Source organism: Lagopus leucura, unplaced genomic scaffold (assembly GCF_019238085.1).
Source record: "Lagopus leucura isolate 7727_CA_CO unplaced genomic scaffold, USGS_WTPT01 Super-Scaffold_100157, whole genome shotgun sequence".
Taxonomy (NCBI): domain Eukaryota; kingdom Metazoa; phylum Chordata; class Aves; order Galliformes; family Phasianidae; genus Lagopus; species Lagopus leucura.
In genome coordinates this window covers 16948135-16965630 of record NW_024962334.1, presented here as the reverse complement: position 1 = coordinate 16965630, position 17496 = coordinate 16948135, and the positions used below count along the sequence as shown (strand labels likewise).

General features: G+C 36.3%; 1 protein-coding gene across 6 annotated transcripts in view; it reads right to left on the bottom strand.

Moving 5' to 3' along the window:
- TBC1D5 (TBC1 domain family member 5) overlaps window positions 1-17496 on the bottom strand; it is a 294295-nt gene that overhangs the window by 27139 nt on the left and 249660 nt on the right. For 4 of the 6 annotated variants that reach the window (XM_042888801.1, XM_042888805.1, XM_042888803.1 and 1 more), the window contains 2 exons: window positions 12347-12507; window positions 539-571 (listed from right to left, as the gene is read on the bottom strand). In XM_042888801.1, the coding sequence (XP_042744735.1) occupies window positions 539-571; window positions 12347-12507 (194 nt within the window). The remainder of the gene's footprint in view (window positions 1-538; window positions 572-12346; window positions 12508-17496) is intronic. The other 2 variants (XM_042888804.1, XM_042888806.1) reach the window with 1 other exon arrangement.

Genomic DNA, 17496 nt, shown 5'->3' with positions numbered 1-17496 from the left:
GAGAATGCATATGTGGAAACAATGACAGGGAACAAAAGACAAGCACACAAACATTGCTTGGGCACAGCAACAACATTTGGAAGGACAAAGCCCAACTGGAGCTAAAATTAATGCAGGACATGAAAGGGTAACAAGAAGGAATTTTGAAAGTATGAGAGAAACAAAAGGAGGTTTGAAGAAAATATAGGCCTTTTGCTTATTAGGTGAGATAACAAAATTATGGACAATATGGAAAAGTCTGCAGCAACACCATTTCTGCCTACAGCATTTTACCTAATATCTACTCCTAGACCTTTGCATGTACAGCATGGACAGGTTAGTGAATACCTTAAGAAGTCAAATGTGCTCAAATACTTGAGATATTGTCTCTCATGGGTGCTGAGAGAGCTGATGGAGTGGCTGTAACACCCATGGCTGATTCATGAAAAATCACTGCTATTATAGAATAATCTTGATGACTGAAGAAAGGTTAATTTTACACTCATATTAAGGAAAATAGAAAGGAGGATCTAAGAAACTGCATAATAGTTGGCCTCACCTTAGTCCTTGGAAAAATCGTGGAGTATGTCCTCTTGGAAACAATTTCCAACATGTAAAAGGACAAGATAAGAATCAAGAAAGGTTGACAAGGATTTACTAAGAGCAAATCATGCTTGGCCCATCTGATTGCCTGGTGTGATGAAATGACTGGCCATGCAGATGAATGGAGAAAAGCGGATTCAATATCATACATCATGACACATTTCCAAAAGCTCTATCATTTGCTAGGTGAGGAGGTATGCGCTGAACCAAAAGATTATACGTGAGCTGAAAACTGGTCAGGCCCATCAAGCTCAAATAGTTGAGTAAATGGCATGACATCCAGTTGGAGGTTGGAAATGAGCACAGTAACCTCAGGGGCTGTTATGGAGATACTGGTGAATATCTTCATTGGCAGCCCGTGTGAGGAAACAGAAGGTGATCTCAGTGGGTTTTCAAATGATGGGAGGAAGATTCAGACTGGGAGGTGTGGTTGCCACTCAGTCAGAACTTCAATTCAGAAAGACCATGAGACACTGGAGGCCTAAGCAAAACACATGCTTTTGAGGTTTCTGTTCAAGAACCTTTAACAGATGCAAAATTCTGCACCTGGGAAAAAAACAAGCAAACAAACAATGCACTTATAAAGATAGGAAAAGAACCAGCTGTGCTTCAGGCCTGTTGAAAAGAATATGGAGGCAGCAGTATCTGCTGGGCTCAATGAGAACTAACAAAGTGCTCACATCACAACTAGTGCAAACAGTGCTCTAGGCTACATTAGGAGGAATGTGGGCAGCAGACCCAGAAAAGTCAATGCTCTTCTTTATTGAGTGCTCTTCAGGCCTCACTGAGAGCATCAGTTCAAGAAGGATGCTGAGAAACTGGAATAGGTCCAATATGGGCTACTGTGTTATGGGTCTAGAGAATAGTCTTGGGCTTGTTTATTTTGGCAAACAGGAGACTAAAATTTATACTGGGAGCTGCAACAACGTGGAATTACAAAGATGATGTACATAAATTCTCAGTAGTGGCAGATGATATAGAAGGCCAAAAATTGCCTCTTATGAGGTTCAAAATGCTCATTAGGAGAATATTCCCCATTAGGAGAGCAGTGCAGCACTGGAAGAGTTCCTATTCAAAGCCACTGACTTGATCCAATGTCAGTGATTGTACTTTTCCAAGTAGCAGTTAGAGCAAAAGTCACTTTCAATCAACATTTCTGACACCAATCTACTTACAGTACCTTTCAAAAATTGTTCTGCAAATTATGAATGTTTCACAGCTTTGTAAAGGTAAGAAGCAAAATCAAAAAGCACTCCAGAGAAAGTACACCTTTTTTCCAATACTCTAAAGTCAAATTCTTTGGCAATAATAAATGAAACAACCGATTTATAGCTGCTATTGTGCAGATGCTATCAATTCGTGTCTAGAAGTATTTGCTGCTCCTTCCTGTAAGTGCCAACTTTTGTGTTACACGGTGCGGAGCCTGTAAGTTCCTTAGATACCATTTTTATTTTGTGTACGAAGACACTTTGGGAATTTGATCCCTTTTACACATGAGCAAAGACCCATACATTCTTTGAACTGACCAAATGGAAGTTAAAAGGAAAACATGGTTCATCCTTCCTTAAGAAACTGACCTTTCAGCTAATCTGACAGATGCAGTATCAGAAACACGAACAGTGACTTAAACCCTCTCAGTCACAGCTCTCAAAGGTTAACTAGTTGACCACAAAATTAAAAAATAATCTAAATAACTATTGGGACAAAAAATCATTGCCAAATTATTGAGAACAGTGTCCTACAAAGCATGTAAGTATTACGAGCTGTATGATGAGGAAGAAAACTAAATCAAACAGCAAATAAAAAACAAAAGGGATCACTGCATCAGATGTGCAAATTAAATGATGTTATTTTACAGTAAAACATATTAACAATATTTTCTGAAAATGTAGTCCTGGAATTTCAAAAACCTTACCACACTTTCAACATTGCTGATGATTTAGAACCTTACAGATGATCAGTTATTAATTTAACAGGAGAATGAAAAGGAACTATGCTATTTGTGATGCCTCATTGATTTATATTTCACGAACCATCTAAGTTAGGGTAGTATAGGGAAGCATTTACATCTCTAATCAAAGAAAGAATTTATTCGAATAACTCCATATACACATCTCCAACTATTTTTCTTGTGGTTAGACTGAATCTGCAAAACAAACAAACAAACAAACAAAAAAAAAAAACCTGATTTACATACATGTTTCTCATATTTGTCTTTCTCCTTCTCCGTACCCAGAACCTTGCCTACATTGCTACATCTCCTTTTCACTTTTTCCCCAAAAACTGATTTCTCTGTGATGAATCATTTGCCATTTCTACCCTATTTTTTAAAAAATCTATACAGTTCTAGTGCCTCCATTTTGTCCAAAGCTCATTCTTTCCTTTTTATTACCTTTCCTTTCATCTATCTTCTCACCATTATGAAGACAGCTCAGGAAATAAAATTTTTATACCCTTCCTTTTTCCTGAGCTATGTGGACTCAAATGAGATCTTCCACCACAACTCATTTTTTCAACAAATTTTACTATTTCTGAAAAACACGTATAACTAACTAACTGACAATGGTCATCACCTTCAAGAACAGATTACAGCAAGTTTTACAGTTGTGACAGAGTAATACTATTCTTTTACAGTTCATCACTTTACAAGCTGCAATAAGGTTTGCAAAAATGATTAAGGTCACTGGAATTTATCATCTTACACAAGCCAAGGTCTGAAGAAAAATTGTTTTGGCAGAAGCCATTCTTTTTCATCCTTGCTTTTATCAGTTTAAGCAAGCTTTCTGCCAGATACATGACATGCAGCTTAACATAGAACTAGAAAACTGGGAATATCAATTCACGAATTCAGGTCTGTAATGCCTTTCCTTCATGCTAACAGTAAGTTTTCAGTCTTACTATTCAGGAATTGAAAGAAAAATTAGTTTTGTCCATCTATTCATGTAGAAACCCAAGAAAAAGCAATTTTGTTATCAATGGCTTACAATTACATATGTCCCAATTTCTCATTCCTGAATATTCAGGCGAAATTCCATTCGGGTGAGAACTCAGCGGCTCTTGAAGTCGGTCAGCCTAGCAGCACTACCAAGCGCTAAGTGCGATGGAATATAAACTGTCTTTAAGTCTATTTCAAGATATGTAAGATGCTCAAGCAAGAGTGTTGCAATCAAAAATGGAATGCAAGAAGTGACAGAGTTGTGTTGGAACAGAAGTCTAATTTTACTGATTTGGTGGTGCTCAGTGATGGGTAGGGTGAACTGCAGTGAAAAAGTATGTAAGAATATAATCATTAGCGGTACTGCCCAGAATACTCTCCCAGAGTACCTTTCCAGACTGTAAATATTTGCAAAGGAAAGGTAGTTTTTATTTTTATTTTTTTTAAGTTTGTAGCCTCTAGATTTTTCCTATATTAACTTGCTCCATCATATTTTCCACTCTCTCAGTATTCATAGTAAAAGCACTAAAGAGCAAGCCCCTCAGCACTTGGCAAATTGACAGGGCAAATTAGAAAATAATTCTGATGAAGTATTGAAACATTTAGAGGAAAGTAACTGCAAAAATGACATTGAGTCAGGGAAATTCTAAAGCCAGGGACTTGTTCAGAGTCTTACCAGTACTTAAGTGTTTATTCATAAAACATACACAAGGTATACCCTTAGGATATTGGTAGAATTTTGCATGTCAAATAAAATTCAGATGCATGGCATAAATTGCTTTCTCATTTAATTTGATTCAAATTTCCCTCGAGAAAACAAGTATTGGTTACTGTTTCCATTTTGTGAAAATTTACTTCATTTTATTTTTTCAATCTAATGACTAAATATAATTAAGTACAAGATTTAACTTACTAATATTGAACCCCTGATAGTTGGATGTTGGTTGACACCCACAGAATTTATGATCTATGCCAGCCACAGAACACTTTATAGCATATGCTGACACTTAAACCTGAAATCACCATTTCTGAACAATGAAATACTTTAAAGAAATTATATATTAATTTATGTATTATTTAATTGCATCACATCCAGACCGTCATCAGGAACAAGATCTTATCCTGCTTGGTGCCACACAAACATAAATAAAAAACCCTTATTCTGAAGGACTTTTCAGTGTAAGCCAAGAGAGAACAGATGGCTACAGAAACACATATGGAGAGGACATGAAAACAATACGGTGATATTAGTCAGTCTTATAGACATGGCTTCAGTATGTTACCAACCAAACTGTTGCCAATGGAAAGCAGGAAGTTTTTGGAGTGCTCTGAAGAATCATAAGGCATTTGCTTTGCTGATGTTCAGAGAAAGCTTCTGCATGAAGAAGGGGCTATGAAATGATTAGATGTGAGCACAGTTACTTTTACTTGATGATGTTCACCTGGGATGAACTGGTGATGGAAAGAAAATTTTTTTCAAGCAAAAGCACAGGACATGAGGGACTTGCAACTGCTGGCACTGCCCTACGGGACCGCAGGGAGACAGTTTAAGAACAAAATCCATGAAATGCTGGAAGATCTATGGAATGCAACAAACCATGCACAACTGACTGTGGAAGGATAGGTACCAAGAAAATCTGTGGTGTTTCACTTGGTAAGTGAATAGTTAGGGCAACAGAAAGAGCTGTAAGAAAATAGAAATTATCCCTTAGAATATAAATACTGATAAAAGGTTTCTGTCAGAGCTGCTGTTGAAACTGTTGACTTAAACATATTGCAGTATTTTTGCAGTATAAATAATAAAATTGAGATATTTATTTAGTTAGTACTTGGAAATGCCTATAAATAGACACACACATGAATGAGTTCCTCTGTTATTGGTTGGCATCACATCTGACTGATGCTAAGACCACACAGACGACTAGGGCAAATGTAAGAAAAATGTGAGCAGAGGGAAAAAAAAACAAAAACATTTTCTGAATTTAGAGCTCTCTGAAATAATGCTGTAACTATTCTTGAACGGATATGGAATGATAAATACATTATTATTCTACTTTGAATAAAATTCATGTTCCATGTTTCAGTATTAGGTTACTGAAGTATTTGGCTAATTAAAGAGCCAGTTAAGAAGGATACACATATGGAATTATGCTTCTTAATTTTGCTGTCTCAGTAAGTATGTAAATATACACAGTTTAACATATATAAAGACCTTTATGAAGGACTCTTACAGTATACTTTTTGTTCAACAAATCTTCAGTTAAACTTGTTTTAGGCATCAGTTACAGAAGAGTTCTGCTGAACTCCTCTTTATCTAGACTAGATGCATTTGACCTTTGATATGCCTTCTACCATGAGTCAGAATACAGGCCAGATTAGGATATTATTATTTACAAACTCTGACTTTAAGGAGGTAAAACTTAAGTATAGTGATCATGTAGTGACAATAAATAGATACAAATGAAAACATTTATACAATCTTGTTAAAAGAAGTACAAATTCTGTTCTTTTTGTATGGAAAGGTTTAACCAAACAGACAAAATAAGAATCCAACAACTTTAACTGCACACCTATAATCCATTGCACAATGGGAAAAAATAAATTCCCCAAACACAGAAACCATTTCCAGTCAAAACAAACAAACAAACAAACAAAAACACCAAGAAAAGCCTGATATAGAGAGATGGCAATGCTTTTGTTGAGAATTTAGCACAGGTCTCTGTACTCTGTACTGAGATCTTCACAGAAATTAACAGTAATTTTGTGGTGTTATCTTTAAAGAGTGGGATGAAGGGAAGAGATTTCCATTTATAAGGAAAAAAGGGCAGCTCAAACTACCAGAAAATTCCCAGATACATTTCTCTTTGCTACTGGGATGCTAAAACATTAACTTCATGATTAATGGGAGGAAAGAGCATGCATAGAGCCAGTTCCTGTACCTGCTGAGCTGCTGATAACATGATTGCAAAGGAGTAAATTATTACGCTTCTTGGCTCCTAAGTCACTTTGATCCTCCTATAAACATTGCCTGTACTCTCAATAAGTCCAGATGTGGACATTTTTCAAATTTTCCTTCACTGTTACAAAGGGCACTCCAAGAATTAAAAAGCTCTTACTACCATCCTTCGAATTGCATAATTCTAATTTGCTTCCACACAGAAGTCACTGGAAACTCTAATACGGCTGCACATATCTGAATTGCTTGTACCAGGAAAAGACAAATTATGAAACAAAAAGCATTGCCAAGCCAATTGGATTTTTATTCATCGTATTTTTTTTTCTAAACAATTAACTTCCTGCTTTTATCACAGTACAGTTTATTTTCCCTGAAATGAATCACTCCAGAAAAGATAAGGAGCATTAGAATTCAAAGCTGTCACTTATGCATAGAGCTGTCTTTTCACAAAATTATATGAAACATGCAAGTATTTCTAATAAAAACTTAAAAAGGCAGCTTATTTTTCCTCACATTGTTTTCAGCTCTTTTGAGTCGCACAGCATGCTGTGAGTGCCTGAGGAAGGAAACAGAGAAAAACATCACACTTCCTAAGCATCTCAGAGGTTCTCCTATGAACTGTGCTCACGTGACACCTGGCAGCACCACCGATTCACTATTCTTTTCATGTGCCTCTAAAATTAGACAAGCTGAAGTACTAAATGAATTACAGTTTTCAGGTGTCTGATTGCCCTGTCACACCGAAATAACAAAAGCAAGTGCCCTAAAGCATTAATTACTTAGTTAAATTTTAAGGCACTGAAGTTCATTAAACTTAAGGCCCTGAGAAACAATCATCACAGTCTTTAACTTTAGGCTTGATACACTGATCAAGCAATTAGCTGTTGAACACAGGCACTAATTTATTCTGGCCACACATTATGTTGTGTAACTGAAAAGGATCCTTTACTCATAGCATTTCTATTTCCAAACAAACATTCAGCATGATTAAGTATGGACTGAGAAAAATATTTTGCTTGAAGCCTTTTAAAGAGATTTAAAAACTGTCAGGGAGAAGATAAACAGAAATCCAGGGTCTTCATGATATGCCACTATGCACAAAAGGCATGCTTTTCTCCAAAGGAACTTTTGTATGCATTAATTTTTATGTGTAGTTGTCTAGTGTTAGTTTGATTATCATAGAATAGAATCATAGAATCATAGAATCAGAATTGGAGGGGGCTTCTGAAAGGCCATCCAGTCCAACTCCCCTGCAATGAACAGGGACATGCACAGCTACATCAGGTTGCCCAGGGCCATATCCAGCCTCACCTTGAAAGTCTCCAGGAATGGGCATCAACCACAACACTCAGTAATCTGTCCCAGAGCCTCAACACACTCACTGTAAAAGACTTTTTCCTTATACCCAATCTAAATCTACCCTCTTTAATCCCTTTTATTTTCTTATGCTATCTCTACTTGAGCAGAAATGTCAAGCTTATATGTTTAAATCAGGCTTCAAAATCAGCAAAGCAGATGCCTACTTAATTGAAAATTATGCCATAAGTTAATTTTCTAATCAGCAGGGGTATTCTTAACAACGCCAAATCAGTCAAACTGGCAAAGTAAATCACAGACTGTAACAGTTGCTTCTACCTGCTTGTAAGGACAATAGCGTATGCTGTCAAATTTGACTTAATTAAAAAGTCTATGCAATCAGAACCAGCATGACACAAATATTTTTATTCCGGAATATTTCTTTGCTAAGAAATGAGGATTCTGATTGACCAAGTTTACAAACTATTTTAGTGAAGAAAATAAACTTCTCCAGATTTTTCTTTGAAGTATTTTTTTTTAGAAATATTTTAATCAACACATTTTCCAAATGGATCATTTGTTTTTTGTTAACTTGAAACACTTTACATATAAATTTATTTATTAAAACATATTTATCTAGATCAAAACCTTCTTTTCAGTCACAAATATATTTATCCTGCTTTTGTTCTGTGAAAGTTTTAAAAAAGTTTACACTGTTTGATTCGAAGATCCCTCTCTGGCACATCTCTGTAGCTGAAAGCCATTTACAGAATTTTCTGCCAGAATGTGAGACTACCAACCATATTTGCTAAATCAAGTTCTAATCAGCTTTGCTCTTTGCTGAAAAGAGACTCTCCTTCATGTTTGCTGGATAAGAAAATGTAACATAATCAGAGAAGTAAATGGACCACAAATGTACCCAGTTTCCTCTGCTGAAGAGGAGGTGGCAGTAAGCAGGTTACGAGAGGAAATTTTCTAGGACTTTATTCCAGCAAGACCAACCCAGCCTGAAGATAATGGGCACTATACGTTCCTGTTTTTGTTTATGGCAAAATGGTTTCAGGAACTGTGATGTGTCAGAAAGCAGTAAGCTGTCTTAAGAGGTAGAGAGGCATTTCACTGCTGAGCACAAAACAGACTTCCGAACACTTTCAGTGGGCCTCACATTAGCACTCAGCTTAATGCCGCTCAATAATAATGTGAATCACATCAGGCTTCCATAGGCTGCCAAAACGTGATCTGGTATGGTGCATTCACAGTACCTTTCAGTACCTTCCCATACTTAAGGGAGCATATAAACAGGAGGAGGAATGATTGCTTACATGGGTTTATAGTGATAGGACAAGGGAGAATGGTTTTAAACCAACAAAGGAGAGGTTTAGATTAGAAATTAGGGGGAAGTTTTTCACACACAGGGTGGTGACACACTAGACACACTTGCCCAAGGATGTTGGGGATGCCCCATCCCTGGAGGCATTCAAAGCCAGGCTCTGGGTAGCCTGGTTCAGTGGTTGCTGACCCTGTACATAGAAGGGGGGGTTGAAACTAGGTATCTTTGGGGTCCTTTTCAACCCAAGCTTTCCTTCTATGATTCAGGCCTGAGGCTATAGATTCACATCTTTAAATAAAATGGAGGACACCTATTTCTGTCAACAGTAGTATAAAAGTCATTCCATTGATCTTTGTATTTAAAAAGAAAAAGAAAAAAAAAAAAAAAAAAAAAAAAAAAAAAAAAAGGCAAAACAGAAGACCAGATATAAGACAAATGTTTTTATCTTAAATAAGAGTCTCTTATAAGAAATGGAGTTATCTCATTCCTGGAGGCAATGAACCGTGTATCAATTTTGATCATAATTATTCCAAAGAAAGTCTCGCTTGTTGGACAGACTTCAGGAAAGAAAGAATTTAAATAAGTCATATTCCAGTTCATGCTGTCTTAGAATCACAGACTGGTTAAAGTTGGCAGGGACCTCAGAGTCCATCTGTCCAACCCCTGCTCCAAGTAGTGACATGTGGAGCAGGCTGCCCAGGCCTATCTCCAGGAATGCTTGGAGTATCTCCAAGGAGCATACTCCAATCTCTGGGCAGTCTGTGTCAGTGCTCAGTCACCCACACAGTAAAGTGCTTCCTGGTGCTCAGGGGGCCCTTACACTGTACACTACTGCAAAGAGACTGACTCAATCTTCTTTGTATCCCTTCCGCACGTATACTAAGAAGACATCCCCTGAGTCTTCTCTTTAGGCTGAACAGTTTCAGCTCTCTCAGCCTTTCCTCTTAGGAAGGATGCTCCACTCTCTTCATAATCTTTGTGGCCCTTTGCTGAATTACCTCCAGTGTGTCATGTCTCTCCTGTATGGGGCAGCCCAGATCTGGACCTGATACAGGTCACACTTCTGGATTGCCTTGTGATGATGATGTTCCCGTTCATCCTCTGACAATGCTACAGTATATGTCCTTTGGTCTGTGAAAATCATCTATTAAAATTCCATATTGAAGGACATATTTTTTTTACGTATTCTGTTCTCACTTTTTCCTTGAGAAGGGCATTAATTCATTAATTAAAAGCACAAAGATGAAGGAGAATTGGATTCTCCTTCATCCATGGAATGTCTGCATTTAAAATAATCTTTTTATAAAGTGATCGATGCATGGCATGTTCCAACAATGATAATTTTCCTTGTGCTTAATAACATAATCTCTGTGATTATTGGACACAAATGTAAAAAAGTTAAGTTTTTATAAATAAAACAATGATTGAGCCCATTGTGCTTTTTTTTGGGGGGGGGGCCTCCAGAGAACAGCTGTAAAGGAAACAACTATACCACTGGACAATTCTGAGGCAGATATTTTGGGACCTTAGGATGAACTGGGAGTTTTCTTTAAATGGAACCCTGGATAACATGAAACTTACAGGAAAATAAAAACCAAACATAATCTTGAGGAATCAAAAACAGATTTAAACAAACCTTTCCTCTAAGAGTTATGGTAAATTTCTTATTTCTACATTAAAAGTCAGTAAGAAATTGAACATAAAGAAATAGATTTTGCCACCCTAAAACCTTTTCTAACTGTCAAATCATATAATGCAACAATGTAAATTACTGCAGTTCAAAGAATGTTTTGGAAAAGTAATGCTCATTGTATATTATCATGATTACCAATCTATTGAAAAATATATAATGACTAGAAATCTGTTGCAATCAACAATTTTGTTAAAAATCCATGAGAAGAGATCAATAAAATTTCACAAATAAGAGAGACCATCTACCTGAAAATCGAAAATTGACTTAGCATTATCATGGAAAATTTTTCTATGTATTCTATTAGAGAACTCTTGGTGCAAAAAACCCAAGTTCTGGCTGGGATAAAAGCTGTAAGCAAAATTTGGATGTAGATCATGTTAAACTGCATAAAATGGAATTTGAATATTGGTATTTTTATTTTTTTTCAACTCACGAGGATAAGCAGAAAGATATTGTTCATTTAGCTTTAAACTCAGTTTGGTATGTCTTAAATGGATACAAAGCAAACATAAAGCTTCTTCTCAACTAACCACAAAGTGCAGCTTTTCTTTAGGTGTCACTGAAGTATGTGAAACAACTGTTTTAGTGAACAAAAGCTGAAAAATGTTATTGAAAAATAGGCATTTCATCAAAACGTTTCAAATATCAAACATTTGAAAGATGTTGAAAGATTCTGCTATTTGGAGATGAAACTGCTGAGATGTTCAGATTAGATTTCTGTGCTACATTTAGATCCATTTCTAAGATTTCTGAATATCCAAAGAATGCTCTAACATAGAAGTATTGCTATTACAATTTCTTTTTTATTCAAATCAATGAGTAATTATACGAGCATACACTGGCAAAAATGGAACGGAGAACTGGCTTCATCTCCCAAAAAACACAACTTTTTTTCCAACTACATAGCTGGATTTTAATCAGCAGAAAGTCAGTGGGGAACTGGTATGCAAAACAAACAAGAATCCTCTGGCTCCAAGACATATAAGTTTTATTAAATTAGTGCTCCTATAATATCTTAATATCTCTTAATTGATGAGAATTTATTTGGAACACACCTATGAAAAATTTGTACTCTTCTTCTTAGCTGAAAACATTCTGTCTTGTGGCCAAATGAAAGATCAGAGGGCTGTACAAAAAATAAAACTGTGACTACAAATGCTACAGACACTGCGAAATCTCTGATGTATTAAAGAATTCCAAGGACAACAGATGGACATGTTTGGATCTGCTGCGCATTCGTGCTGCTCACTGAACTGTTTATTAACTTCAGGACTACATCAAAAGTCTAACAAAGCAAAGCAAAGAGGAGTTCTTCCTTTCTTTTTAGAGGTTTTGGACTGTTTCAGTTTCATTTCCAGTAGGATTATGGGATGGAATCCATAATGGAGGTGTTACTCAACAGAAACAGTTTAAATAGCTTATTTCTGCTTTTGCCATTAATATGAGCCGAGGGAAACATTTTCAAGCATGAGCTTAATGAACGAGAGAAATGATGGCTGTAACATGTAATGCTGTGTGACAATTAAAATAGCTTAAAAATGTTAAGGAACTCACAGACTCTTTTCTGCTCATAGTCTTGCTTTGGGAACGAGAACGGGAGATGGTGCTAAAAAATGAATCCTTTTTTGATGCAGACAAAGGTGGAGATCCTGTAAATTCACGTCCCCCAGGCAAGCTCTCTATGCTTGGAGATGAGCTGATTTTTGAACTTTGACCTATAAAAGAAGCATAAAGTAAGATGAGAATTAATCAGTGGGCTGTTTCTTTTCCCTGTAAATACACATCAATGAAATGTTGAAGTGTGTCAGCATGCATTGAAATTGAAGAACTATTCTGACATACACAGGACTTGATTTTTGTATGAGAGAAAAAACACAAATCTTAATGTATATATAGTTATATATACATACACAAACTACATAGTACATACACAGGTTGCTCTGAAAGTAATGCCTCCTATTTATATCCATGGAAACGACAACACATACAAAGAGCACATTAATGCCATTCGATAGAGCAAATTTTCAGTTACAACGCACTATTTTTCAACATATTCTCCACCATTATCACTGCATTTTTGCCAGAGATGAACAAAAGCTTGTGTGCTGTACTTGTAAAACTATGCACCAGTGTAAGAGACCCACTGTTGCTGTCGCCACTGCTGAAATGCACCACCACCTCACTGTGCTCATGTCCTCTGTTTGGTGTCCAGAAATGTTCAGCAAGCATCAATGAATGTCAATGGGTACAAATTTTTCCGCTTGGAGGAATTTAGTATCACACTTTTGTTCCTTGCGCATTTCCATGTCAGATGCCACTCGGTCAGACTGTCCCTCTAATGCCATCTGTTGCATGGCAACATGTATTACATTGGTGGGAAGGTTCATTCTTTGCTGCCATACCACCACGATTTGCCTCTGACGTTGTGGGCCATCATAATAAAATAGAAGGTATTATTTTTCAGCATCCCTTGTATATATGCTTTACATTTATCTATCTATATCTAAATAAATGTATCTCTATAAATAAATAAATATATATGTATATAAATACTCTCCCAATACATATTTGATATATATACAGACTGAGGAAATTCCGTATGATGCATAACGACTAAAAGTATGCATCATAATAAAAAAAATCTCACCTCATCAAAACTGCAAAGGAAAACGTTTTTGTTTTAACAAACACATTATAAAACTTGACAAAGAAAACTGAGAACAAGAACACTGGATTACAAGAATGGGTTTAACATTTAGTAACTAGATGACAATTTCTAGGCTTGCAACAGAAAATTGTAAGTTGTGTTTGAGAAAGAATATAAATTCTTCTGCCTCAAATTTTAAGGTCATTTTCATGTGATAGATTTTGATGAAGCTTGCTTTCTAAAGAATCTAGTGTTATCCACTGTCATAGTGAGGACACTTGGGTACACGGCTGTGCTATTTCACCACGATGCTGTATTGCTGTATGTAAACAAGCAGTTTATGACAAAAGACCATTCCTTCCAGTTGAAGCCCGCAAAGAGTTTTCAAATTTGTGTGTTTTTCATGCTTCCTTTTATAGCCTCAAAAACAATCCTCCAAGAAATCATTCAGATGTTAGAGGTGCAAACTGATCTCCTCTGCCAGACCACAATCAAATTCTGAAGAGTTCCATCCTTCCTTACTGATTTGCTTCCACTCAAACCAGTTTTACTCTCACATACGCCAAGTATTAATGCAGAGACCTCCCAATATATTCGGTGTATATTTTAGTACACTTTTTGTCGTGGTAGGTACATGATTCATTCTGAAAATGCAACGCTAATTCCCTTTATGGAATGTGTGAAAAGTCTCCCCCTCAGTATGCACTATGCTCTTCTCCCATGATACAGGTTTCTGAAGAAATAAAAGAACTCTAAAGACAAAGAAATGAAAAAAAAAGGCTGTAGAAAACACACAAATTCAGTTTTACAAACAAAAGGAAACCAGGTATGTTGAGTTCAGGCCTTTTAAATTAAGGGTAACAACTAGGAGGAACTACTCATACATATTAACATTATTCAGTTATTTAAGCTTTAGAACAGTGGCTGCCCTCAAAGTGGTGTGCATGCCAGCAGTGCCAGAGCCACCTGCAGGGTGGAGTCTGAGCCAAGCTATCTGCAGCATTTGCCCTGTATGACACATATTGCACAGCCACAGCCACATGAAACCAGCAATTCACATTTTCTAAAGGGAATAAATACAGATCTATTTAAAATGTCATCCTAGCAAGGAGACTAACAGATTGAACTTGCAAAGAAGAAAAAATCCTACATGACAAAACAGACCAGAAAGGACAAAAAAAGAAGAAGGGACCTGAATTCAATATTCTTCAAGCTTTCTCAAAGAAAACTGACATATAAACTGTTTCTTATTTTTTCCCTCATTCTTGATTGCCTTATTTTGCTCTTCTCTCCCGTGACTCTCCACATTTTATATTCTGCTTCTCCTGAAGACACTTGCTCTGATTGCCCCTTCCTCCTCTTCAGACCCTTTTACTTTGTCTTTTCTACTTCTGTGACTTCATAGAATCAAAGAATCATTTGAGTTGGAAGGGATCTTTAAAGGCCATCTAGTCCAATTCCCCTGCACTGAACAGGGACATCTACAGCTTGATCAGGTTGATCAGAGCCCCATCCAGCCTGACCTCGAATTCCCCCATGGACGGGACTTCCGCCACCTCTCTGGGCAACCTGTTCTAGTGCCTTACCACCCTCATTGCTAAAAACTTCTTCCTCATATCCAATCTAAATCTTCCCTCTTTTTGTTTGAAACCATATTCCTTGCCCTATCACAACAGACTCTGCTAAAGAGTCTATCACCCTCTTTCTTATAGCCTCCCTTTAGGTAGTGTAGGACTTCCTTTTTCCAACTTTTTCCATTCTTTATTCTTCTTTCAATTGCATTTTCCTGCTGCTTCTCAGACCTCTTCTAGTCATGTATCATGTACCAGAAACCCCAGAAAATCTATAAAGAACAATGAAAAAATATTACGTATAAAATGGGCTCTTTTTCCTATCCTGTTAATAAGAAGATAGCTTTCACATAAAATGAAGATTAAAAATGAAAAAAAGAAAAAGAAAAAGAGCAATATAAGTATTTAATATACATCTCCATTTCTTGGCCTGTGCTTAACCCACTTCATCTGCAATAAGCAGATGATACAGTAAAATTTCACAGATATCATCAAGAGACGGGTGCTTTAAATACATTTGAGGAACTCACAAGATACAATGCAACTTGGTAAAATGATGGAAAAAATGGTTTGTAAGAATTTTTTTTATATTCAGTCTTCGAGTTCTAAGTGAAAAAGGTCCACATTTTAAAGACAGAGAACTATTCTTGCGGTAAATACTGTTTATTAAAAAGCTTCATTTCAAGAATGGATCACAGTTTAGAGAAATGGAGTATGCACCTATTTGCATAACCAAATAGGAGAAAAAATATATATGGTTGAGATTTTGTGGAGGAAAAAACTGTTGTAGGAGGGAATTTGTTTATATAATACCAAGAGTTTTTATAGATTATAAAATATAAAAAATATAAAAATAAATGTAACACTAGATGAAATGAAGCAGATAATCAGGAAATGTAATTTTTATGCTGACTCCAACCATGTGAACTACACTGTGTCATGGATCATTCAGGGGATGCAATTAGTAATTTCACAAGAGAAAGAACAGCATGTATGAAGAATTAGTGTGTGTCGCCAGTCATAAAGCAGAGTTCTTGCATTGTAATAGGCTTTTCTAAAATTCAGAGGAGTAATCAAGATTAAGAAATAAGAAGATGGCTGAAAGACAATTCATACCAATTGCAACTACTTTCCTTAGTGCAAAAAGAAAACTGCCTATGATTCTCCCAACACTGAATCTTAGTGGAGCTACAGCAAGGACAGCTGGCTGAAGTCACCACAACCCTTCTGAAGATGTATTATGCATTCACCAATTCTTAAAGTACTAGCAGCCTTTGTGTAAGTTTGAAAGTACAATATAACGTCAACCTGTGCCACCACCTCACCATTATCTGAGAGAGTTTTGGAGTACTCTTCAGTAAAAAAAAGCTAAACCAGAACAGAACACTTACCCTCAGTATACAACCAAATATATAATGTGATACAAGAAACTTCATTTAGTAACCAGCTAAACACATCTCATTCTTCTTCAGCAGCTCAGTCAGCAAACTGAGATCATCACTTCATCATACCTCTCATTTTCTTATGCTTATTCTAATGATCACAGATAAATGCATTATGCCTCCTTAAAAGATTAGAAGAGTTCTTAAACTAATTTCTGACTACATAAACTTATACCAGAAGATCATAAAGCCAAAATGAATCAGGTTGAAGAAACCACAAGATTGAAAATCAAAGAAATGCTTATGAGGTATACAGAATCAAAAGCTAAGGACCCTTGATAGCAGTGGTCAGAACACATTATTGCATAAGACGTCTTAAAATATGTATATGTCTGCAAAAGTCCATAAATACTTCACTGTAATGATGCACAGGGCCTCTTGCACTAAAAATTCACACCCTTCTAGGGGCAAAAAGGAGCACTGCAACCTCCATGTGCTGTCTTCAAACCAGCTCTCTACTTGTCTGTTGCTGAAGATTACTGTGGCTGACACTAGGGTCACAAACACACTGATTCACAACCATTTCTAAAATACACAGTTGTAGTGGTGTTGTATTGTCAGCAAGGCAGAGGGTGTGGAGAAGTGCAGTATATTGAAAAGGAGAGAGAAAGTTTAAATATAATGAGATCTATTATAAGTATCTGTAATAAAGTGAAAACAAGATGACAAAAGGAGTGGGGAAGACTTGCAATGAAAGAAAAGTAAGCTTGCTAAGTTTTAGTTTAGTTAGAAGGGAGATAACCATGAACTTTGCAGGCCTCTGCCTCCATAGGTATAGGAAAATATAAGAAGAATCAAAGAAGACATGCAAGAATGACATATAAAACCAATGGCTCGCTATTTGGAAAGAGGAAAAGAATCACTTTCATAGTTATAAGGAGAATGAAGGACAAAGTTACCAAGAAGAACAGAATAAGGCAAAATCCATAATTCAAAACTATTCAGAACTGCTCATCTATTACTCTGCATTTGCCACAGTCAGGATGTAAAATATGAAAATTTGCAAAAATAATGAGTTCTATAAAACTTCTAGCTTCAGATAAA